The sequence below is a fragment of the Rhinolophus sinicus genome, chromosome 1, assembly GCF_057876585.1.
Source record: "Rhinolophus sinicus isolate RSI-liver-muscle chromosome 1, RSI-T2T, whole genome shotgun sequence".
In the NCBI taxonomy this organism is placed as follows: Eukaryota; Metazoa; Chordata; class Mammalia; order Chiroptera; family Rhinolophidae; genus Rhinolophus; species Rhinolophus sinicus.
This window is the reverse complement of record NC_142501.1, coordinates 144,447,123-144,471,400: the sequence shown is the minus strand read 5'-3', so window position 1 is coordinate 144,471,400 and position 24,278 is coordinate 144,447,123. Positions and strand designations below refer to the sequence as shown.

General features: G+C 39.8%; 1 protein-coding gene across 5 annotated transcripts in view; it reads right to left on the bottom strand.

Moving 5' to 3' along the window:
- Window positions 1-738: 738 nt before the first annotated feature.
- Window positions 739-24,278, bottom strand: part of KIT (KIT proto-oncogene, receptor tyrosine kinase) — a 78,638-nt gene continuing 55,098 nt past the window's right edge. For 2 of the 5 annotated variants that reach the window (XM_019740179.3, XM_019740180.3), the window contains exons 8-21: window positions 16,315-16,429; window positions 14,463-14,656; window positions 12,985-13,091; window positions 12,760-12,886; window positions 12,379-12,483; window positions 12,177-12,287; window positions 10,807-10,957; window positions 8,866-8,954; window positions 8,211-8,338; window positions 7,016-7,138; window positions 4,736-4,847; window positions 4,521-4,620; window positions 4,076-4,181; window positions 739-2,940 (exon numbers count right to left, since the gene is read on the bottom strand). In XM_019740179.3, the coding sequence (XP_019595738.2) occupies window positions 2,812-2,940; window positions 4,076-4,181; window positions 4,521-4,620; window positions 4,736-4,847; window positions 7,016-7,138; window positions 8,211-8,338; window positions 8,866-8,954; window positions 10,807-10,957; window positions 12,177-12,287; window positions 12,379-12,483; window positions 12,760-12,886; window positions 12,985-13,091; window positions 14,463-14,656; window positions 16,315-16,429 (1,697 nt within the window). In that variant the 3' untranslated portion in view covers window positions 739-2,811. The remainder of the gene's footprint in view (window positions 2,941-4,075; window positions 4,182-4,520; window positions 4,621-4,735; window positions 4,848-7,015; window positions 7,139-8,210; window positions 8,339-8,865; window positions 8,955-10,806; window positions 10,958-12,176; window positions 12,288-12,378; window positions 12,484-12,759; window positions 12,887-12,984; window positions 13,092-14,462; window positions 14,657-16,314; window positions 16,430-24,278) is intronic. The other 3 variants (XM_019740181.3, XM_019740182.3, XM_019740183.3) reach the window with 2 other exon arrangements.

Below are 24,278 nucleotides of genomic sequence, written 5' to 3'. Positions count from 1 at the left end.
TCTTAGCAAGATTACGTGGTTCAGAATGGTTCTTTGTTTCAACCAAAAGAACTGTCAGACGCTGTAGATCCTCTGGTCTAGACAGTACCTCCTGGTCACAAAGGATGTTCCCGCCATAAGACAGTCCTGAACTAACAGGCACAAGTCTCCTCTCCCCAAGCAAGTGACAGAACCTAACTCTGTTCCAGAAGCAAGTGACTATAAGGATTGACAGGTGGAGCATGAGCATCTCACAATGAAATAACCTCTCTTCAAAATCCAAGCCAACAAGAATACAAACCACTTTCTTGGGACTCCTCATGTCAACCTTGAAAACTACTTTACCGTTTTTGTTCATTTTTAGACAGTCTCTTTAAAGGAGAAAATATGCCAGTTACATTAGATCGAACCACATGAAACTGCTGCTATTGGACCATTATTGTGCCCACAAAAATGGTCATTTTGCACGAGTCAACCAAATAATAATCAAAACAATATGTAGAATTCTCAAAATGTCTTCTACATTTATTTTTCAATTCAAATGAAGACCTCAAAGTTTAAGAATAAAATAAGAGAATACTGCACATACTAAGTTCTTAATCAATGTCTGTTGAATTTTCAAGCATATAAATCCTAGCAATCTGAGAGTCTTGCATGGGAGTTCTGCATACTAGGTACAAAACTTTCTAACACAAAGGTGGATGCACTTTAACACTTTAGAGTTTAATTTCACTGAAGTTGAAATAAACAAGAAATCCATTAGATTTATATATTTACATTTTTATTAGAATTCTTCAGAACTGTCAACAATTGGACAACATATCAGGAAAAAAAAACACATGGAACACCAACATTCTTTAAACTTGCACCGCTTACATATTTACACATAAAGTTACTGTATATATAAAAAATATTTTCAAGGACTCATGGGCTTGGGGATATTCAAAAGACATTATTGCTACATTTCAATATTTACAAAAAAAGCCAAAAAATAATTTCAAACATTAAGCCACTGCAAAGAAACATCTGATATAAAAAAAAAATTATAAAAATATAAACTTTCAAGAATATCCAAGACGAAACTCTCAGTGAAGTGCCCCCGAAGTACCTAGACACCTACAGTTAACAAGCACTTTCCTCACTATAACCGAAGTCAATGGAAACGCAAAGGAAATTTTCAGACAAAGTATGGCAAACAGCGACAATCTCTTACATTAACAACAAAACCTCAAAACAATTACCTTTGGGAAGGTGCGAGAGCTTAGAACTCCAGTGCAAATGATTACTTCCAGATAAATGGCCACAGTTTTCTAAATATTGTCTAAGGGACCTAGGAGGGGAAAACCGTGAAGGCAGCAAACCTGAATCCTGCAAGACAACACACAAACCTTGCCATGTACACAGGGACCTCTTATATTAATACTTGGGCAGTGATGGGGGAAAAAAAATAGGTAAACTCTTAAAAATAATATCCAGGCTATAACCTAAAGGGTAAAATTTAAATATGTTTCAGTGGGAGAGTAACATTAATAAGGTCTAAGGAACGGGTACAGTATGTTGAGTATAAATTAGAGAGTGCCGTAAGTGCTAGTGGATTGCAAATAAACAGATACTTAGGCACTCCGTTTCCTACATGCCTCTGTGTAAGCTTTTGGGAAGCTTCTCAGGACAGCTAGGTGAAGGGACATAGGCGCAATCTGATGATGAAAGCCAAGCTACTTCTTGGGCTCAGGGCAAGAATACCCCCCAAAATATCTGTCTACAAGCATACACACGCGCGTACACATACACACTTCTATAGATACTGGCCCGGCGTCCAGGACATGCCTGCAAAGGAGGCTGAGTCTAAAATTTATTTCCTGCTACAGAAGAATCCAAACTAAGACAGCACTGTTTACTCACTCCTGCCAGAGTCATGCAGTAAATCTTTTTCAAATGGCATCAAATCCATTCAGCACAATGCCATTCTGAAGCTAGGAGGCTTGTTCTAGACAATCTATAGAGCAAGTTCATCGGCTATAAAAGGAGGTTTTGGTTAACTTTGTGCTTCGCAATTATGTTTTCTTTTTTTTTTTAGAAAAAAGAAAAGCACTAACTGTGTCCTTCAAATTTGTCTGGCTCTTCATCTATTCCTACACACAGCAGACACGAGCCAGAGCTGCATCCATAAACGACAGCTCAGATACATGGACATGTACAATTAACAGATGAGTATATACAAATGCTGGCTGGGGAGGCCCTCTCTCAGGTCAGCTCCCTAACAGCAAACGCTGGTTAGAAAGCAGGTCAGTAGCACAAAGGCTCACGCACTGCAGTGGGTCTTCCTTCATGCTCAGAGAGCATTTCTTCATGGCCTACATCTCATTCCCAGCATGAAATACTAGATTTCTTAGGCCCAGATATTCATAGGCTTCTGACCTTTGTCCTAAATAATGTTCTATTTTCCACATCAAGGGCTTAGGTGGCAGCTTCTAATCGTTTTGCACTGTCATATCATTATGGGCGGTTACGAGGGCCAAAGGGGACGACCGCCATTTATTCAAATAAACTATCAACCGTACTTTGCAAACAGAAATTGGAGAAGCCTCAGAAAGAACTCAGGGCGTCTAAGTTCATCCCTTTCTCCAAGTCAGACTTTTTTTTTCCCCGTTAATGGGAGCTACTCTGTTATTGGGAATATAGGCAGCTTGAACTCTGGCGAGCGGGTGGGAATACAGACGGAGTTCACTACCTTGGAGTGGGATGCAAGTCAAAACAAACAAAATAACCATAGAAACCGAAAGTATGGGGATCGTTCTGTTGGGGAGACCCCCACCAGACACGCGTTTTGCTTCAGACATCTTCATGTACAAGCAGGGGCTGGGTGGACGAAGCGCTGCTGCCCACGGAATTGATCCGCACCGAATGGTCCACCATGGTGCTGTCCTGGTTGGGGCTCCAGTTTGCTAAATTGGAATAAATCTGAGGGAAACAAGTCCACAGTCAATACACCAGCACCCACAATGAACAAACACAGTGACGAAGGGGCACAGCTGTAGCTTCAGAACCACAAGTCATGTGAGGAAGACTTTTAAAGAGAGAAGTTCTAAAGACCTTGGCAGCCCCAAACCAAACCATTTTGGAAAAAAAAAAAAATGTGAGTTTTGTTTTACCCCTCATTTTCCCCAAGGTCTGATGATGTAAAAAGTGATGGCAAAAAAAAAAAAAAAAAAAATGTGTTTTTCTGCTGGGATACTTCTAGGAACATGCATTTATCTAATCTATTTAAAAGGGTTACAAATCTCTGTAGCCAACAACAACCCAACAGCCAATGTAATCTGCTGAGACATCGGTGGCCCTTCCACAGCTCTTCCATTGAGAATCGACACTTGGGTGGAAAATGCTGTTTAATTTGAAACACGCTTTGACACCCAGAAGAGCAAGCTTTAACCCAAAAGTATCAGTGGTATACACTTAGGAGAGAGAGCTCCAAGCACACAATCCAGGAAAAAAGCAGCTTAAAAAATCTAAGTCAAAGTAAGGATCACGACCTTCCCTAAAAGCAGAAGAAATAACAGATTCGGGTTTTGAATTCCCCCCTCCCCAAATCACTGGGAGGGCATCTCCCAACTTCAAACAGTTCATTCTCTATGGCTTGTGGGCATGACAGCTATCTGCCATTTTCCGGCTATGCTTGTTTGAGCAGAAGGCTTATTTCACTGTAGTAACAAGCTGTCTTTTCTATGCTTTTATTCTAGTTCACATCATCCCAACCCTCCAAAGGCTGAATGGCCCTGACATGTGAGAGAGCGCCCTGCCGACCCCATGACCAGCATCTGGGGTGGGGGAGGAAACGTGGCGAATCCTTATGGAAACTTCTACGTCCCCACTTCTGAGTGTGAAGTCCTCCGCTCTTTCCCCTTCTCCTCTCACATCCTTCTCTGGCTCAAAACAGGGAGGTTAGACAAAAGGAACTTTCCTTTCCCACCCAAAGCCCAATTTGCAGCCTAAGCCAAGGAGAGAAACGGTGGGGAGGTCAGTCCTCACACCCAGACCTGAGGAGAAGACACACCTGGAATCAAGAGAAGGGACCCTATGCCTGGCAGACTGTACTCACATGGTTGGTGCTGTCTGAAATCTGCTTCTCAATAAGTTGCACGATCTGCTTGAATGTCGGCCTTTTTAGGGGATCAGCATCCCAGCAAGTCATCATTATATCGTACCTGCAAAACAAGGGCCGTGTTCCATTACTCCTCAATGGCCTTCACCTGTCTTCAGAGTGTGCCACACAATAATTTCAAAAATAATTCCAGGGGTGGGCAACTGGACATACTGAATGGCATGTGCATGAAATACTCTGAAATGCTGCTGAAATTAGATGGGTATTTGGTGACAAGCGATTATAAAAATAAACTACAAAAATGACACTTGACCAGGATGTCCTAAAAAGAAACCAAGTGACATTTCAAATTGTGCTAGTTGAAAACCCTCAACATCTGGGTTTCTGTCTATAAAAATAAAAAGGGAACCATCCTCCGCAGGAAAAATGTCTTAGCCCTTACATGTCAGCAGGTGCGTGCTCAGGGCTCAGCATTCGGAAACCTTCCTTGATCATCTTGTAGAACTTAGAATCGACCGGCATTCCAGGGTAGGGGCTGCTTCCTGAGGCACAAACAGTGTGCAAATCAGTTTTAATCATAAGCAAGCAGGGCATCTGATAAAACCTTAAGAAGATGCCCTGAGTCTATTCAGGTGTCTTTAGCAAAGGTCATTTTACCTAAAGAGAACAGCTCCCATAGAAAAATCCCATAGGACCAGACGTCACTTTCAAATGTGTATACACAGTTGAAAATGCTTTCAGGTGCCATCCACTTCACAGGTAGCCGAGCCTGTAATGGAAGCACAACAGATTCAGTGATGTTAATTAAGAAGATCCACACAACTGAACAGGAAATATTCCTAGAGATGTTACTCCTGCTGAGAGGCGGGGTGAGGACTTGACTGCCATCTCACAAAGCCTTTTACAGTGGTACCTTGGTTTTCGAACGTAATCCGTTCCAGAAGACCGTCTGAGTTCTGAAATGTTCGAAAACCGAGGCATGGTTTCCCCATAGAAAATAATGCAAAATGGCTTAATCTGTTCCAGACCTTTAAAATCAACCCCTTAAACTGCAAATTTAGCATGAATTTTACTATCGAATGATACCATAGATCCATAAAATTTACGGCATTCATAAACGTAATGTTTGTCAACGGAGACATTTGAAAGCCGAGGTACCACGGTATGTATTGTGACCTCAGATGACCCCAGCTACCTCTGAAATGGGCGGCTCACAAGTGCACTGTCCCCATTTTCAAGATAACAACATTGGATCAGTACAACATGGTCGTTAAAAGCACAGACGTCAGAGATAGACAGACATGGGTTCTAATCCTGGCTCTACCACTGGCCTTGTTAGTTATACTTGGGTGGAAAATGCTGCTTAATTTGAGTATCTCAAATGACTGTGATGTAAATTTGGGGGTGGTAACATTCTGTGTTCGTTTTTCTTGCTTTTAACTTGTCCCATAAATTCTCCTTACTCAGTAGCCTGGTCAGAATGACATCTGTGATTGGGTAGTTCAACAGACATGAGCTGGAGTTCACAATCTGGAAGCCTGGTGGGAACTGACCCACCCTTGTTAATTCCAACTAAGGTCACTAACCAATAACAAGCTATTAAGGAACTGCAGCATAACCACTGTCATGATTATTTACATTTCAAATAAGACATCTATAAGGAATTGTCAGAATACTAAGTGCCATATAAGTATTAGCCATCATGTGCCTGGCACTGTTCTAAGCATTTTATATAATTGATTTAATCCTCATAATAACTTTGTAAGGCAGCTGACAGTGTTATTCCCAAGAGGAGAAACATGAAGGTTCAGAGGTGTTGGGTAATACTTGCTAAATATTACATAGCCACTAAATGATGGAGCTAGATTTGAACTCGGTGAGACTGGGTCCAGCAGCCACTAGCTTTTTCCTTTTGGCACTATTCAGAGGCATGGATAATAACCTTACATTCTTCCGTCCAGTAGTGCACCAGGATGGACAGAATGTGGTTTTATGAATACTCCTAATGATGAAATCTAGCCGCAGAGGAGAGTTATTAGAATCGCATGCTTTTATCAGGAGGTAAACCCTGCAACATTTCTACAAACCCAAGGCAACTACAGCCTAACGAGAGATGCCACAATGATGAAGGAGAAAATGTTACATCACAGGGGACACAGATACCTCCAGGAGTAAATCTGGACTGTAGAGATGGGTCTGGGAGAAATAGATGGAGAAAAATATATATACACAGGACTATATGGCTTCCCATATTAATGGGACACTGCTCTGGAAATCATGGACTCTGGTTTCAGCCTCTACTGACCTATGTCATCTGAGACAAACATCACTGAAATACACTGAGACTTAGTTTCTCCAACTCTTAAAATGTGAAGACACTGCATTCTAATGTCAAGGGTTTGTTCTGACGACACAGTGAAAATTGGCAATGAAATAAAGCACTTTGAAATAAAATCACAGTTCTGTAAACCAACTATTACTTATGAACCTATTTAATAAGCTCTCTATTGATTATAAGATCCAGTGTTCTATATACCTAATTGTGAACACTATCTTAGATTTTAATCTTTTTCACGTGGCATATCAATCTCAAAATAAAAGTCTCCTGCTGTGACCTTCAGGTCCACATTTGTTTCACTGGAGCAAAATCGAGTTCATTGCTATTCTCAAGCTATAATGAAAATCAAGGCTATTTCTGTTCCTTTCACATGCCCCGTAATTACACAATTAGAATTAGGAATTCTATTATCGGAATGTTAGTTGTAGTAATGTTCAGCATACCACATAAATTTTGCTGAAGTACACTTAATTTGACTGCTGAAATGCATGATATCTCAAAGGTAGGGTTTGCATTATGAAAATCATTAAAAACAATTCTTATAAAAACTTGAAAATAAAATCCTTCACTGGACCATCAAGTAGAGAGTGCGTACTCACGTTTCCTTTGACCACATAATTAGAATCATTCTTGATGTCTCTGGCTAGACCAAAATCACAAATCTTTGTGATTCGACCATGAGTAAGGAGGATATTTCTGGCTGCCAAGTCTCTGTGAATACACTATTATGAGAGAGGGGGAGAAAATAAGGCAATTTAAATTTATTTTAAACTTTTAAAGGGGGGAAACTATGTTTAATACTAGAGTGCTGCTTATGTTACACAAACCCAATACTTTTGCTTTACATTCAAACTATTTGGTGCACCAAAAATAAATATCGAAATTATGCCTTGAATGATGCTCAAAATTTGTGTTTCACATCGTTAGGACCATAATTACTATAATCACTTTCAAAACCAACTCGAACAAACGCTTTTTTTTAATTCTTAGGACTGCTTTCATTCATAGGAAAATACATTAAAAATAGTCGTATCGTGTGTTTTTTTTTACAGCAAAAACTCATTTTGCATGCTTCTCTGTGAATGTCCTTTTATAGAGTTTCTAAAATGTCTTTGCAACTTCAATTTGGCATCTCCAAGAACAAAGGGAAGAGGCCCCTATATTTCAGCCATTCTGTATCCTCTCTTAGTGTGGTAATTGTTTGGAAATGTCACCAATGACACTTATGGGTTGGATCTGTGACCTTATCCCTATTCTGTTTGTCCCATTTCCCAGGGAATTCCTCTCACTCTTCCCGAGACCATGCTCCTTGTTTTGGCTCCATCATTCTATTCCCATCCCTACCCTTTTCCCAAATGTTTATTATTCTTTCTGAACCTCTATTCCCCCAACACTTCATAAACCATACATACAATTATTCGTAGTCTAACTTCAATAAAACCCAAATATATGTTTCACCAAGCACTGAAACTATATGAGCCACCCTCTCCTTTGGCTGATAAATTATCTATTTTCTAAGAGCAGTTCCTATATATCCTGAAAGCCAAAGGTTTAAATGAATTCATTCCATATAAAAAAATTCATAGAAAAAATTCATAGAGAGACTTGCATTTTAAAGCTTATAAATGAGAATAGAAATTCCAAAGAGACAGCAGTTGGAACATGAAGAAACTATATTTCCTCTGCTTTTGGTTACCACACTTCAAAATGACATTCTGCATTGTATCTATGGTTCTACATTGCTCCATTCAGAAGGGGGAAAAAAAGACTCTTCTGAGACTCACTCCCACTTACATTCTTCGAGGCGAGGAAGGCCATGCCCTTTGCCACCTGGTAAGAAAAGCTCAACAAGTCTTCCAGGTCTAGGGCCAACTCGTCATCTTCCATGATGGCAGGAGTCACATCCCTTTCTATGTATGAGCCTATGAGGAGGAGAAAGATTTTCTTAGCAATTAAACCCTTAAAGTGAGGAAAATAAACGACCGTGACAACAATAACACCAAAGGCTAGTAATGAACTGATGTAAACTTGCAGGCAAAGGACTTCCCCAAATGAACATTGGCAACAGGCAGGTGTTGAATCACCAAGCTAAGAATCTCAATCCTGGACTAGATTACAAAATCTTTAAGGGAGAATGATGGCGGATTAATACAAAAATCTCCTCTTTTTTGATATGCAAAATATGTAATGGATATAGTTTGACAGGCAAAATACATATTTGATATGCATATGTTTTCATAGATGCAGGAAGAAGCTCAGCAACAATTACACATGCTGTAACCCCAAGTACCCTCTTGCAACTCATAACTGCCATTAACCACTACCGGCATTGCCACTGGACCCTTTTGTAAAGGACAACCCGTCACTACCAGGAATGGTGTCATATTCCATAGTGGTATGAGAAATCCTCTGTAAATAAAGTTGGTTTCATTACTTGAGAGGTACCCACCTATTCTCGCAGATCTCCTTTTGTCTGCCTTAGTTGGTACAACATAAGAAACTCCGGGTTTCATGTCCATGTACTCATTAGTACTGTCACTGTTGGGAGAGAGGAAACATCGATCAAATCACGATTGACTAAAATGGGAATTGGGTGAGTATCCATGGGGTAGGCTCTATCTTCCCGTCCCTTTTTTAAATAGGCTGATTTTATTCGAAGAAAGTACTGCCAAGTTTGAATGAAGAAAATCTTATTCAGTAAGAGCTGAGTTTCTAACATTCAATATCAGGGTCCAATCCCTAGGAATTAGATGGCCTTTTTTGTGTTCCCATAGACAGAACTCAGGTTAAAAATTTCCCATTTCTTGACACCAGAAGTACAATGGGAAACAGCCAAAAGGTATTATCCCACACTACTTCAAACTCTCTAAATTATCCCTAAGAGACAAGATGAAAGGGACAAAGAACGAGAGCTTCTAAAATGTGTCAGGGGGGAGAAGACAGAGATCGTTAATATATAGCGACTGATGGAAGAAGGTTTAAAAAAAAAAAAACAAGTTTGGTTCAGATAAACACCAATAATTTGGATGATTTTCTGAACCATCTGGACCTCTTGAATCTGCAACATTTGGCTGGAGAGTCTTCAAGATTTCTAGTACTTCCTGCTTCTGATTAGCATAGAAACACCATGACAACAATCTCCTTCAGAGTGTGTGGATGGTTCCAATCCCATATGGGATCCCAAAGCACAAAGAACACCACACAAGAATGAACAATTTAGACCATTATTTCAGAAAGTTAAAAAATATATGTGGGGCCAAAAGCAAAGTGGCTCATTTATTCATATAAAGAACATACGCTCTGGAGAAACTAACGAACGATGGTTAGTCCTGTGTTTTACCACCGCTTGACACTACTCAAGTTTACAGGATTAAGAAAAATTTTAAAAGCTTCCCCTGGGGATTAAAACTTTAGCCAGAGGTACAGACAAGGGCTTTAAGAGGGAACTGCCCATCAGCAATATTTACTGAGGTTTCCTTGAAGGCCTGGAGTGAAGAGAAGTCTTGCCATCTCAAAATGTAGGGGATGTAGTGAATAAAAAGAAGAGGAAAACCTCACCACACACCTGCAGAAATATCAAGTATAAGGGGCTGGGCATGAGGAACATGATTTCTGTTGGGCTGGGTGAATCTAGGAACTCTTCTTTAGTGGTAGATCTTAACAGCATTTGGAAACAACAAGCAAGGCCATGGCAGAGAAAAATCCTACTCTGGTTGCAAACTATACTAATTCTCCTCAAAGGAACTTGAAACTCTTTACACATCATTTCAATCCTGAATGATACCAACGATGACGGAGAAGAAAATAAGGTGCAGAATTTCCTTAAATGGTGCTGCAGTAATTGTGCCTTTTTATAGCATAATGAGTTTTTTAAAGGGTAAGGTGTATAGAAATAATTCAGAGGTAGATGGTGAGAAACCTACAAGAAGAGTTGTGTTAAGGCTTTCTACCATTCTCTTAAAGGTTTTAAAGGAATTTACTGTGACCACTTGACAGGCTTTTGCATTTTCCCTACAAACAGCGTCTCACTGTAAAGATGCATATAGTACCAAGTTTCACAGTATAAATGGAATGGCACGCAAGAGCAGAACCATGACAACACAGGTATAGAGTTCATTCCGTTGAACAGAACAAAAGCTTAAGGGAAAAAAAAAAATCAAAGATGCATTTAAAAATTCAGCCAAAAATCTAAGTTTAACACTACCTGAGTCTTTAAAAATACTGTTTGAACTTTCTAAACTGTTAATCACATTTAAATGATCTAATAATTCTGATTTTGCACCTCAAAATACCTCAGTTCATTTTTTTGAAAGAATCAGCCTTGATTGCAAATCCTTAGGACCCCGGAACTGCCTGTCAACAGCTGACTATTTATGTAAATCAGTCTTACCATGAAGTATCCTTTGAATGAAGAAGGTTCTTATAAAGGGCTGCTTCTGCGTGATCTTCCTGCTTTGAGCAAATAAATGAATCACGTTTTCTCCTCAAAAAATTCAAAAGATCACCATAGCAACAATATTCTGTAATGACCAGGGTGGGCCCTACAAGCATATAGGAAAAGGTTAGAAAAAGGTGAGATTTAGAGACAATTCCTGTCTCCCATAAAAATCCCCAAGGGTGATCCCAGCTGTTAACATTCAGTTTCAAAGGATAAGCCTACTGAGTACCAATACAATCCTATCTATTAGCATTGCTTATCAAAAAGCAGCATTACATGGATAAAACTAAATAAGCAAGCCCCTTTTTACCTGAATTTTTGAGTGATTAGGGGCCAGGCGTGACTGCTGGTTACACTATTATCAAACTTCCTACATGAATAATTTGATTTACTTCTGCTTACATACATACCCTCTAGGGAACGTTATTGTGGAAATGATGGCACACCCTACGGCATAATAGGAAAACCAACCACATGGAACCACCAGCTGAGACAAGACTAGAGAGTGAGTGAAAACCCGAAATGATGGAACATCACCTGTGTTTATGACAAGGTGTCACCTGTGTTCTGAGCATTACTACTCAACAATGGTCGTGGTGTAGATGCCTACAACTGCAGCTCCGAAGCTAACAGGCAACTAATTAACTTGGGCAGAAATTTCTCATGAACAATTCATGATGTGGTGAAGCGACATTTATGGGGACTGTTTTAAGAAATTACATAAAGTTGTCAACTTGACTGTGGAGCTCTCCAGATCTCAAGTTAACAGCTCCTTTCACACAGCTTTGTTCCTTCAGACCAAAATGCTTTGTGGAAACAGCACAGAAATCATCGATGGGGAGGCTCGACTGCTACTTCAAAATTGGAGATTTATTTTTAACAAACATGAAGTGTTTGCCTCCTTTGGTGTATATTTGAGAGCTGGTGGGCTTAAAGGCCTATTTTGAATGGTGGTGTACAAGTGATGATTAACCCTTTAGTGACTAAATATGATCCAGCAAAATATAAAGCTTGCAAGATAAAGTTTTCTAGACGAGATGAGACATTCTCGAGCGATTCCAGAAGTCAATGCTGTTGTTGTGACATATAGGACAATCACCAAGGTATGTCCTAGGCTGTCCCATCCCATGACGATAAAACTAAACTATACACTCATAAGAACAATAGTTTGAGGTGGGGGTCGGGGGGACTCTAGCAAGAGGTAACGATAACCTGGGTAAAAATCTTGCAAGCCGTCTGTAATCGAGCATTGTCAAAATCATATCAAAATCTCCCCTCTTGATAATTTGACATAATAAAAGGCAAGCTGGTCGTGGCATTACCTCCAACGGTGCATGCTCCGAGAAGATTCACAATATTCATATGATTACCAAGGTAACTCAAGACTTTGAGTTCAGACATTAGGGCTTCTCGTTCCGTTAAATGAGCACTTGCTAAAATTAAAAAACATCTTGTTTTAGAAAAAACAAACAAACAAACCCGGCAAACCGATGTTGAGCACATGCAGTAGTTGCAGAAACTTACGTTTGAGCATCTTCACAGCAACAGTCATGGCCGCATCCGACTTAATTAGGCCGTAAGCAGTGGCCTCGACAACTTTCCCGAAGGCGCCAGCACCCAAAGTTTTCCCTTTAGAAAGAAAGACAACAAAGTGATAGTGATGGGACCAAAGGACCATTTGTGTCATTTCAAAATCAACAAAGGAATTAAGGGCAAATCTGTCTTCTGTCTAGGTACGTTTCCCTATAATGTGCTTTATGCCGATTCTATCAAAGGGGGTAACACTTCACAGAAAACACTTATTGCTACAGGTGGAATAAAACAAAGGAAGCTATTGGAGTTCTCTAAAATCATTGCTATGTGTACATGAAAAGGTTCTTCGGAAAGCCCCTGTTTCATACTGACCAAAACTCAGCCTGTTTCTGGGAAACTCCCACTTGTGATCATAAGGAAGTTGCGTTGGGTCTATGTAAACATAATTGTTTCCATTTATCTCCTCAACAACCTTCCATTGTACTTCATACATGGGTTTCTGGTGGAGGTAGAAAGAGAAAGATATATCATCTTTTAATGATCAATATTTCAACCATTAGAGCCGGTGCTCAGGGTAGAGAGCAAATAAACGGTTACCTGTAAATATTTGTAAGTGAGAATCATCACGATGATGCACATCATACCGGCTGCAATCACAAAACCAATCAGCAAAGGCGTGAACAGGGTGTGGGCGTGGATTTGTTCTAAAATGAAAGAGGAACGTGGAATCACAACCTGTCAGCAGGGTCAGCGCCTAACCACAATCACCTAACCCCAAACTCGCCCGCCGCCCATCTTACAGCCCACGGCAGGATTCAAAGCCATGTCCATCTCAGCCCCTTGCCTTGGTTATTATCTTACTCGTATTATTTAAAGGAATCTTTTAAAATAACTTTAAACCAGACTCCTATGGGAGAGAAGCTGAGATTTCGATAGCACAAGAATCATTTTATGCTGTTTGTCAATGAAAAGCAACCTCTGAATGAACTTTGTACTTCAACCAAATTCCTGACTTGGACAACTTTAAGAAGTTTCTTTTATGGATGGTTTCTATTTCTGTCTTTATGCTTTCCTGTATTTTCCAAATTTTCTACATTGAGCATGAATTTCTTCCACAACCGAGAAACACATTTTTAAAGTGCTCTTTTTATTGCCCTGTCTGAAAAAAAAAAAAAAAAAATCTATGATGAACAATGTAAGAGTCTTCCCCTCATTACTCAAAAACTGAAAATATACCACTTTTTAGCACTCATCTTTGCCAACTCAGGAAAACAAAAACTGAGCCTTAAGAATGTAGGAGCCCAGTTTCTTTGTCTTCTGACTTTATACCAATTCATCAATGTGTCCACAGGATCATTTAACTTAGGAGAACTAGTCACTCATGAATCAAATTTTAAAGATGTTAAAGAAATAGCTCGCTAACATGACTTCATAAAAAGCAGTGTTAACTTTCTGATATAACGTCTGGCTGTGTGTTAAAATAACTGATTTTAAATAACTGAAATTTTAAATGCAATTTAAATTTTTAAATTGTCCTAATTCTGTTTGTTTGGATATAAAGTAATATAGTCCCTTCCCGCCCGCGCCCCCCCCCCCCCCATTTTCCTTCTCTACTTACTCACTGATTTATTTACCTATCTATTTTAAGGAGGGCGCAGCTCACAGTGTCCCACGCAGGGATCGAACCGGCAACCCCAGTGCTACCAGCACCACACTCCAACCACTGAGCTAACCAGCCACCCCATCTACCCTTTTTTTAATAGAAACAATTGGAAATACACAATTCATTTTATATATAAATACACAGACACAGACACACACACACACACACACACACACATGCACATATACATACATATATGCACATACACATGCAAAATATATAGAGTACACGGTCAAAATTACTGCATACATTTTATTAACAAACTAGTACAGAATGAAACTTAGTGAGTTTGATGACAGTACAGTGCAATTACCAGAAATGATATGGCCAATGATGGAATGGACTTAAAATCATGATTGATATGGTAGCAGAGCCTAAACATCCCCTTAAATTGGATTAAAAAGAAATATACCTTTGCTGTTACCTTTAATTGCAAAGTTAAAAAAGGCAGAACTCTTGCCCACATCATTGTAAGCCCTACACTCAACCGTGCCATTGAACTTGAAAGAACTGTAATCGATGGAACTTTGAACCACTAGTTTTCCAAATGGCGACACAGATGAGTTTTGTATCTGCCTATCCACCGACGCAACAGGAACGGAACATCTAGGGGGAAAAGAACAACAGTCCAGACTTACTCCAGGAAAATTCCTCAAACAACCTGGGTTTAGCAAACTTTTCAAACTAAGTTAGGGGTTCATAATGGGAAATTTCATTTTACAACCAAGAGTGTCTGATGACAAATGAGCACTTCTGTGGCATAGTGAACAGGAAGAGCATTGCGGAAGAGAAGAAAGAGGGAGATGAGGTTTTCGAGTGAGATATGGGTTTGCTTCTGACTCAAACACCTATTCCGTTGACTTGTGACAAGCTACTTAAACTGCCCAAGGCTCAGTTCCTACAGCTGTAAAATTGGGATGGTAATACCCATCTTGGAGAGTTATTTATTACTTAGAAATTACTTAAGTACCCTGGCACACAGTAGACCTGATAAACTAATTGTGAAAGGGTGTCTGAAGGGTTGAAAAGGAAAAGCATGGAAGAGGAAAGCATTAAAGTCTCAACAAAGATGACCACAGGCAACCCCCAAAACCAGAGCAGGGAGGACGCTGTGACTCAGGTTCTATGGAAGGAAGGACAGATTGTCCCACCAGGTTGCACTCCAGGTGGCAAAGACCATGCAGAGCCAGACCCTGATGACCCCATTTTAAATGATCCTTGCCCCCCCACCCCCACATATGGCTAGCAGTTTTCTATTCCTTATTGTTTTGTTTTCCTCCTTAGCACTCAATACCTGTCTATGCTAGTTATTTATTTCATCTTTTCTCCATCTCCACCCATTAAAATATAAACTCACAAAGCTGGGACTCAGGTGTGTTCTGTTCACTAGACCAGTGTCTGGCATACAGTTGGCACTCCATAAACATTTGTTAAATGGTTGACTGTAAGTGTCGGAGCTGTTTCCACTGTGGGCATACGTTCCAGGGGTCTCACTCCCTCCCTGCTATTCCCAAAAGAAAACATTCCACTAAAACTCAGCTGAAAACAACCATCCTATGTAATCTCTTCCAACTTGTTGTGATAAAAAGGTCTATTCAATGAAAAATAAAATTTCTACTATTATCTTGACGAGTCCGTTGTGATGCTACACAGGGCTTTTAAAGCTTGAGCACAAAATACCATTTGATGGATAAAAAGAGCAATGTTGACCCCATTTTCATCTTCAGGTAATATAAAAGGACAATTTAAGGCTTAAGTGTGGATTCTGAGGGAGAGGAAGCACAATGCCAGGGGCTGGGCACCTAATCAAAACCATTTTAAAACACGTAGCTTACAGACTCCATATATATGTTGTAACTGCACCATCATTACTTTTTGGTAACTTGGCAATTAACTCCTGAGGTAATTTTTTTCATGATAACTACAGCCGCGTTTCCTACACACATTGCCTCCTGTGTATAGAATGGAAATCTAATTACTCTGTCCTGGAAAATTGCTTTATCTACCTGCGGGCTAGAAATTGCATGATAAATCCAAAAAGATAACCACCAAAATAGGGAAGTCATTCAGTAATCATTTTTCAGCAAACAAAATTAATGTCTACCAAGAAAAATATAGCAATTATGCCCTCTAAAAAGCCGATTGGCCGGAAAAAAAAAAAATCAAAACAAAGCTTTAAAAAAATCTGAAAACATATTTGAATTCAACTGAGTTGTTTTCCTTCCCTTCTGCATGTTAAGTGGTCCCGAGAATAATCATCTCACCTCTGCTCAATTCCTGGACAAAAATACCAATCTATTGTGGGCTCTGGGAATCCTGCAGCCACACATTGGAGCATGCCATTCATGAGCCTCTCACGAATCAGGATTTCTGGTTTTGCTGCAGGAAAAGAGAAGTGGCCACATGTGAGACTGCTGGAAAACCTCACCAAGATTCACTCGACTCTTTTAGAATCCCTACAAGGGCTGAAGACGACCCTAAGGGAATGTTATTCCTGGGGAGAATGTGAACCAGTGAGTGGGAGGTACAGGGAGGGAAAGTGAGGGTCAGGCCAGGAAAGGCTTTCACAGTCAGAGTTGCCCCACCCTGGTGCAAACTGTCCACCCTGCAAATGGGGGGAGGGGGGGTGTCTCCTGTTCCAGGGATGGCAGAAGCAGGGGTGCAGGACCACCTGGACAGATTTCTGCTTCCAGTGAGCAGGAATCTGAAAGACCATTTCTAATCAAGACACTAAGATTCCAAACTGTTTTAATGGTGGAAATTCTGTTGAAGGGATTCCTGACATCAGGATCCCAAGTTATTGTAGGGACTGGAATGGATGAAGTTAGGAGTAGTTACAGGAGAGGAGAAGCCCCTCACTGTCAGGAATTCCCTTTTGTTTGGAGCGGGGTGTGAAGGAGTGGTACAAAGAAATAGCTGACCTACTCTATTTACAGAAAAGCCAAAACGTAAGAGTATAATACAACGTGGGGTTTTAACTCCAAATTTTTATTTCAAATGCAAAATACAGAAAGCAAATTCGAAGAGAAAACCAGCCTGAGAGTTTTATTCATACATATATCTAAACCTGAGTATAATCACTGAAAAATCATTATCAGCAGGAATGCTCTAATTTGACATTCCTGTGTAACTACAATAATCAACGGATATTCAATCAAGTACACCCGAAAGCACAGCAAATTCTTGAGATTATCTCTAAAGTGGAAGGAAGATGAACTTATGCTCAGTGGTTCTATTAATAACAGATTTGAAGGGTTTGAACCCTTTGAGAACAAGTAAGCTAAACTAGACATCTGATGGCAAGGACAAGTAATGTCCCCCGGTGTCCTTCCTGTAGCATGGAGTGTCGTGCCTGACTACAGAACTCGGGAAGCCACGTGTGTGCAGACAGACCTGCACACCGGCTCAGACACGCCACAGTTTTCTGCCCTCCATCAAGTTTCCTCATGTAACAGGGAATAACAATAGTACCCATGTCATAGGGATGTTGTGACAATTAAATGAGATGGAGCACAAGACTGAGTCACAGAAATGAATGATACACTAAGAATGATGAACACAAATGAAGCAATGAATGTAATAATTATGGTTAATGATTCAGTTATTGTTTTCTATTCAGAGTACCCACCCTCCTTGGTTAATCAATGTGCTGCCAATTGAGTTTACTGCATTTGCCACTCTAAATATTCTCTTCCATGATCTCAAAATTGCTTCTTTAAGACAGTGTGAAATTGTGTGTTTTAATCTGATACATTGGGAATTTGACATTAATTATGTTGCAACTGATGGGAAAACTATATGGGGTGAGGAGGAAAGACTGACAGATCAAAAGCTTAGGAAGCTTATATCCTCAAAGGAAGGTAAGTAACACTGATCAAAATGACATCTTTGTAGAACAACCTCTCAGCACCTCACCTCCTTGCAGGCAAAATGGCTTGGCAGGGATCAGAGTGCCCACATGCATGGCACACCCACCTGTCACTCAACCTGGCCCTGCTGATGGGCTGGCCATTTGGCTACTACACACAAAGGAGTGACACTCCAAAGCAATCTCAAGGTAGGGGTATCCTTGAGAGTTTGGATCCAATGCCAACTTTCACAAATAGAGCAAGAAAACGAGCCATCATCTTGCGAAAGCATCCATCTGGCAAGTTTCATTTAATTATCATGGGCAACTGTGTGATCGGACTGGAAAGTAGGACATAACACAAAAAAACAGTGGAACTTTGGGAGAGTGCTATTGGCTGGCAACTGCAGGCGCCATACGGCAAGTCTCTTAACTCAATTCAAGGGTCACCTCCTTTTCCAAGCCATCCTCAACTCTCCCAAGCCAAGGTGGTTGACCTCTCCTCCCTATTTCCGAAGCGCTCACACAAAGACCTGGTCCGCCTCCTCCATCTGACTGTATTTTCTCAAGGCAGGAACCACACCTCACTGGTTGTACCTCTGACCCCTAACAGAATATAACCTGTGGTGGAAACACAACTGTTGAATGATTAAATCCGCCTCACCCCACCCACCCCAAGGAACAAGTCCCCCAGATTCCAAAGGAATTTGATTAGAATCACAAGAAGGAAGCTGGAAGAACAGCCCAATGGTGACTTTCCCGTGTTGGGGCACGGTTGGCACTATTTTGCGATAGTGGGCCATAAGATAAGAAACCTACACATAAACCTGGCCGTGAATTTTTTTTTTAAATACTGAGAATAATGGTGATGGGAAGATCTACACATACACAGCAAAGATAACTGCACAGGACTCAAATGAGAATTGAGTTCATGAAACAGATTGCCTCACACCAACATTCCTTTTGTCACTCATTCTTCCTAAAGGCACATAAATTTTAGTGGAATCGACTCTATAGCAAAAACAGGGCTTAAAGGATACCTTCACGTGGTAATGATGGTTCTCTCTGGGTAACAGGGTTATGGACAGTATCTATTTCATTCTCCAAAGAAAGTCAAAACTTTTTTTAAAAAAAATTTTGTTCACGTTGAACATACAGCTAATAATGAACCTATAAAACATTTTTTAATTAAAAAAATTGGAACAGCTCAAAATTACATAATCAGTCACATTTAGCTTTGGTTACAAGTGCTCCATGATCCAAGCCTTCCAGCGTGACACCTGGTAGCGGTTATACAAGGGCCTGGACTGGCAAGGGGTGCGATCTGGCTGGCCTATTTGCTCCCATGTGCTGGTTAATTAGGCAGATTTTTCAGCTACTATCCCAGTCACAACGTGAGGTTAATGGAGCAGTTTTTGTCCTATTGGGCCAACCAAGCTCAGAGAGCCCTCAAACTTGTGTGTATTCGAAGCGCTAAGAGGTTAAAATGCAGATTCCTGGGCCCCACCCCCAGAGATGTAGCAAACTGAGGATCTGACCCAGCAAGGCATTTTTTAAAAAAATACCTTCAAGGAATGCTGACCAGGCTGAGACTAGGGTGAGACAAGAAAAGCACTTAGGGTGCAGAATTTAAGAAGGCACTCACCCTCAAGGTCTTGCAAATACAGGGTTGGCACCGTAAGTGAGCACCTCCTTAAATTTTACACCCTGAGCGTCTCTCTTTGCTCACCCTAATCCCAGCCCTGTCCCTCATGTTGGTGATGAGAGATCTCATTCTGAAAAGGCTGTTACATGAGTACAGTTTGGGCTGTATATGGCGAGTTGCACTACAAAAATGTTTAATGCATAAAGAATGAGCTACGTATACATCTGATTCCTAAAAATGAAAATCTGAGCTTCTCTGCATTTTGTTAAGTGGTGCCTCACAGCACTGTGTGAGGCATTAAATCTACATTTTGCTTTTAAAGAGACATAACCCTCCACAATTCTTCAGGTTAAAACTGAGCTATGGTTTCTTAGCTATTCCGCAATCATGAGAATACCAAATGAAACATTCCTTAATTCCTCCCAAGTTGGAGGTTTAGATAAGCCTGAGAGGTGTATAAGTTACATATTTCCTGAGAAGATAAAAATAGTCCCTTTCTCCTTTCAAAGCATTATGGCTCGGAGTCATCCTGGGGTCTCCAACAACACTGATTAGCTTGTAGGCAGATTTCAGAGCGCTTATAATTCTACTGAAAATGTATTGCTCAGGCAATTAAAAGTCCAAACCATTTGCTGATTTACCCCCCAGATATGTGATCTTGAAAAACATTCCTTTTTCACCACCATCAGGTCCACACAGAAAGCAAGAACAAAATGAATTTTAAAGAACACAACACAGATAACAAAGAGCTGGGGGGGTAGGGGTGGGGGCAGGACAGTTATACAAGTAACAGGGCAGGGAGGACGCAGTTTTTAGTACAGCTCCTTTCACCCCTAACCACCTCAACCAATTCCTGCTATAAACAAACGCACATTTATAATCAGCTAAGAACAGACTTAAGTCTCCAAATAATAAAAGACTAAACAAAGAGGAATCATAAGGATGAATTTATTTTTTATTGAGGTGTAATTGACATATAACATTATACTAGTTTCCGGTGTACAGCATAATGATTCGATATTCGTATATACCGTGAAACGATCACCACAGTAAGTCTAGTGAACATCCATCACCACACAGTTACAAAACTTTTTTCCTGTGATGACAACTTTTAAGATCTACTCTCTTAGCCACTTTCCAATATGCAGTACAGTATTAACTAGAGTCACTATGCTGTACATTGCATCCCTGTGACTTATTTATTTCAGATCTGGAAGTGTATATCTTTTGTCCCCCACTTCATCCATTTGGCCCACCCTTCATCCCCCACCTCTGGCAACCACCAGTCTGTTCTCTGTACCTGTGAGTTCAATTTTCACTTTCAGATTCCATATGTAAGCAAAAGCATATGGTATTTGTCTTTCTCAGTCTGACTTATTTCACTTAGCATAATACCTGCTAGGTCCATCCATGGTGTTGCAAATAGTTAAGATTTTATCCTTTTTTATGGCCGAGTAATATTCCATTGTATACATGGACCACATTTTCTTTATCCATTCATCCATCAATGGACACTTAGGTTGTTTTAGGGATGAATTTGTTTTTCTGATGGTAGGTCTGGGGTTTAATGGCAATACAGCAATGCTTTGTGGCAATTTGTCACTATCCTGGTTTGGGTCTAAGTCAAATGTATATTCCTGCCAAAATACTGTTATAATAAGGGAAGTTAAATCTGTTAAAATAGGAGCATAAAAGAATTCAGATTAATTTTTAGTTACAAAAGACATATACTTTTTAAAAATCCCAAGAATAGATATTTTGAAAATATATTTTATTTTATACATTCTTAAAGGTAGCCAGAAACTGGTATATGGACACTTTAATAGAAGTTTGTTTATCAAGCAAAACAAAACTTCAACTATAGTCTCCTGTATCTAGCTATCATTCACAGAGTGTCTATCATTTAAAAAAAAAAAAATCGTTCTCCTAAGGAAATGATGTTCTAAACTAGGGATAAGCAAACTTTTAATATAAAGGGTGAGACAGTAAATATTTTAGACTTTGTAAGCCATTGTACCACAAATGTAGCTACACACATGTGAACACATATGCATGTCTGTGTTCCAATAAGATTTTAATATGGACACTCAAATTTGAATTTTATTTTCATGTCTCACAAAATCTTCTGAGTTTTTTTTTTTTTCAACCACTCCCCAAAAAATGATTCTTAGCTTATGGGCCATTCAAAAACAGGCTGCAGGCCGAATCTGACCCAAGGACTATAGTTTGACAACCTCTCTTCTAAACAGCCATCAAAAAGGTCTCCCAATTCCGAGATCAAGTTATAACAAACAAACAAACAAAATGATGAAACTACTTGGAGAGAGCATTCTTCAGCCAGAATCACCATGCTCAATTTGCAGAACCATGGCCGTGTGGCTCAGGCACAGGGAGGCGGGTGTATACACACATCACAGTGCAATCCTGCTGGCTGCCAAGGAGTGCAGGCATGTGATAAAATACTTTCCACTCTGTACAAGTAGTAAATTCATTTTGCCACATGATTCAGAAGTGGAGGAGAAGGGTTACTGACACAGTGTCCATGGAAAAATTATGTATCTATTCTTAGTTTTATTTAAATTTCCACTAAATTATAGGTGACCCTGTATACACGTGTAAGTGAAAGGGCTAGTTTGATGTAAAAACACATGTGGCTCAACTATAAAGACAATTTCCAGAGTACAAGTTCCACTAATGTAAAAGGGACTACTCATGCTGTTTTTAGAAAACTAGGTCCCAAATTCAGTGTCAATTTTAGCAGAAGTTTACATGGTTACATACCTACACCTGTTTCTCCTGTTTTCCACCATAAACATGAAAAAAAAAGGCCAGACCACACCAACAATGGACCTAGTGATCTCGACAAGTTACCTTGTTCTCTGACGGGCAGCATAGAAATAGATCCCCCAAATTAGCAACACACCCCACCAGACAAACTTTCTTATGAGACATGAAGGGAAAACAATACCAACACTTGGGGTGGGGTGGGGGTGCGAGGGAACGCATCTCTTTAGTTCAGTGTCACATTTCCTGAATTTTTCCAGAATAGATGAGAAGCAAATTCTACTCTAAAAATAGGTTGCCATGATATCCCTTTTTCTCCCAATTTAAATGTCTATAGCAATTCTTGCATCCACAGAGGAGGAGAGATATTAAAGTGTCACTTCAAAAACAACACTCATAACTCCCACGCAGTCTAAGAACAAAAACTCATTTCAAGTCAGGAAGAGAAAATAAAAACAGAGTTCAGACACTGTCAGATATTGCAAATGAGCAGGCATTACCTATAAAAACATTAATGTAAAAAGACAGGCAGCTATGTTTACAGAGATTAGGTACCACACTAAAAAGATCTGAAAATTATCCTTAATTTAGAACTGTCCTGAAAATCAGTACAGTGTAGCTTCCATGACACATGTTTAAGACATAGCAGCATGACAGATCTGACAGATGATAACCTTATTGACTTCCAGGCACTTAGATAAGGTCATTCACTTACGATTAAACAAGATAATTATAAACTTTAAATAATTGTCTGATGGATTGCTTTTAAAACAGTCACTTCATTTCAGAGTCCTGCCTCACACTCCACAATGTCTCAAAATTGCATCAGCCATGGGTTAAAGAAATCATGAACTATCCATGCAGTGATAACAAAATGACGTTGCAGAAGAGTATTTTATGACATGGAAAGATGCTCACAATGCATTTGTTGCTCAGCATCAGAACAGAAGGTTATGAAGCAACAGAATCTCATTTTTGTAAAAAAAAAAAAAAAAAAAACACAAGATTTAAAAAATGGTCTGGAAGAATGTATAGCAAAGGATATATTAGCAATGGCAATCTATAAAATATAAATAAACTTAAAAGGTACCATTAAAATTGGCTTGATTCTTATTTTGCTTATTTATATTTTCTCGTTTTTCTATCCTTAACATAACATTTTTATAACAAGAAAAAATATTTTAATTTAAAAACACAAGTATACGAATGTTTGCACAAACCAATTACATTTCAGTTACTGTGGCGGTCTTACAACAAATTCTCAAAAGCAAGTAAATAAATCAGAAAGGAGTTCTATTTAGCATTAACTTTATTTAATGTTTAAGAATTCCAACAATTTAATACAGGGGTGGGTCTAATAGAATCTACCTAATAGGGGAGAGAAAAAAAAAAACACACTAAAAAGCAAAGCCCCTCAAGCAAAACTCAATAGATAAGCGTGTTAGCAGTAAGTCTCTAACACAAGTGTGGTTTAGACACCCCAATGTTTGCATCTTTAAAAAATGGAGGTTACAGAAACATTTCCATCTTCCCAAAAGGTGAAGTTCTAGTAACTTTGCTCTCGTTTCATGAAAATCTCGAAAGGCACAGACCTAAGGCCTCAAAACTAAGCAGTCCTTGAAGGCAAGCCCACCATTATTATTTTACCCTGGGAAACGGTCCTGGAGACCTCCAGCCAGGTGGGTGGCCCAGATGGATGGCTGGCAGGCAGTCTGAAGCCATCTATCTACATGGCCAGCTAGAAAGGTCTGCCTTCACCTTTGGCCGATAGACTGGACACGCGCTTTATTTGCAGGGTGTTGCACTTATAGTGGCTTCTCTCTAGAAGAAGGACAGTTTAGCTATCCATAACTGGAAGTAACTATGACCAAAAATACATAAAAGGCAGCCCAGGTTTTGCAAATGCGGTCAAAGGGAAACTTTCTCATCAACAGGCCTCATTCTGGGTGATT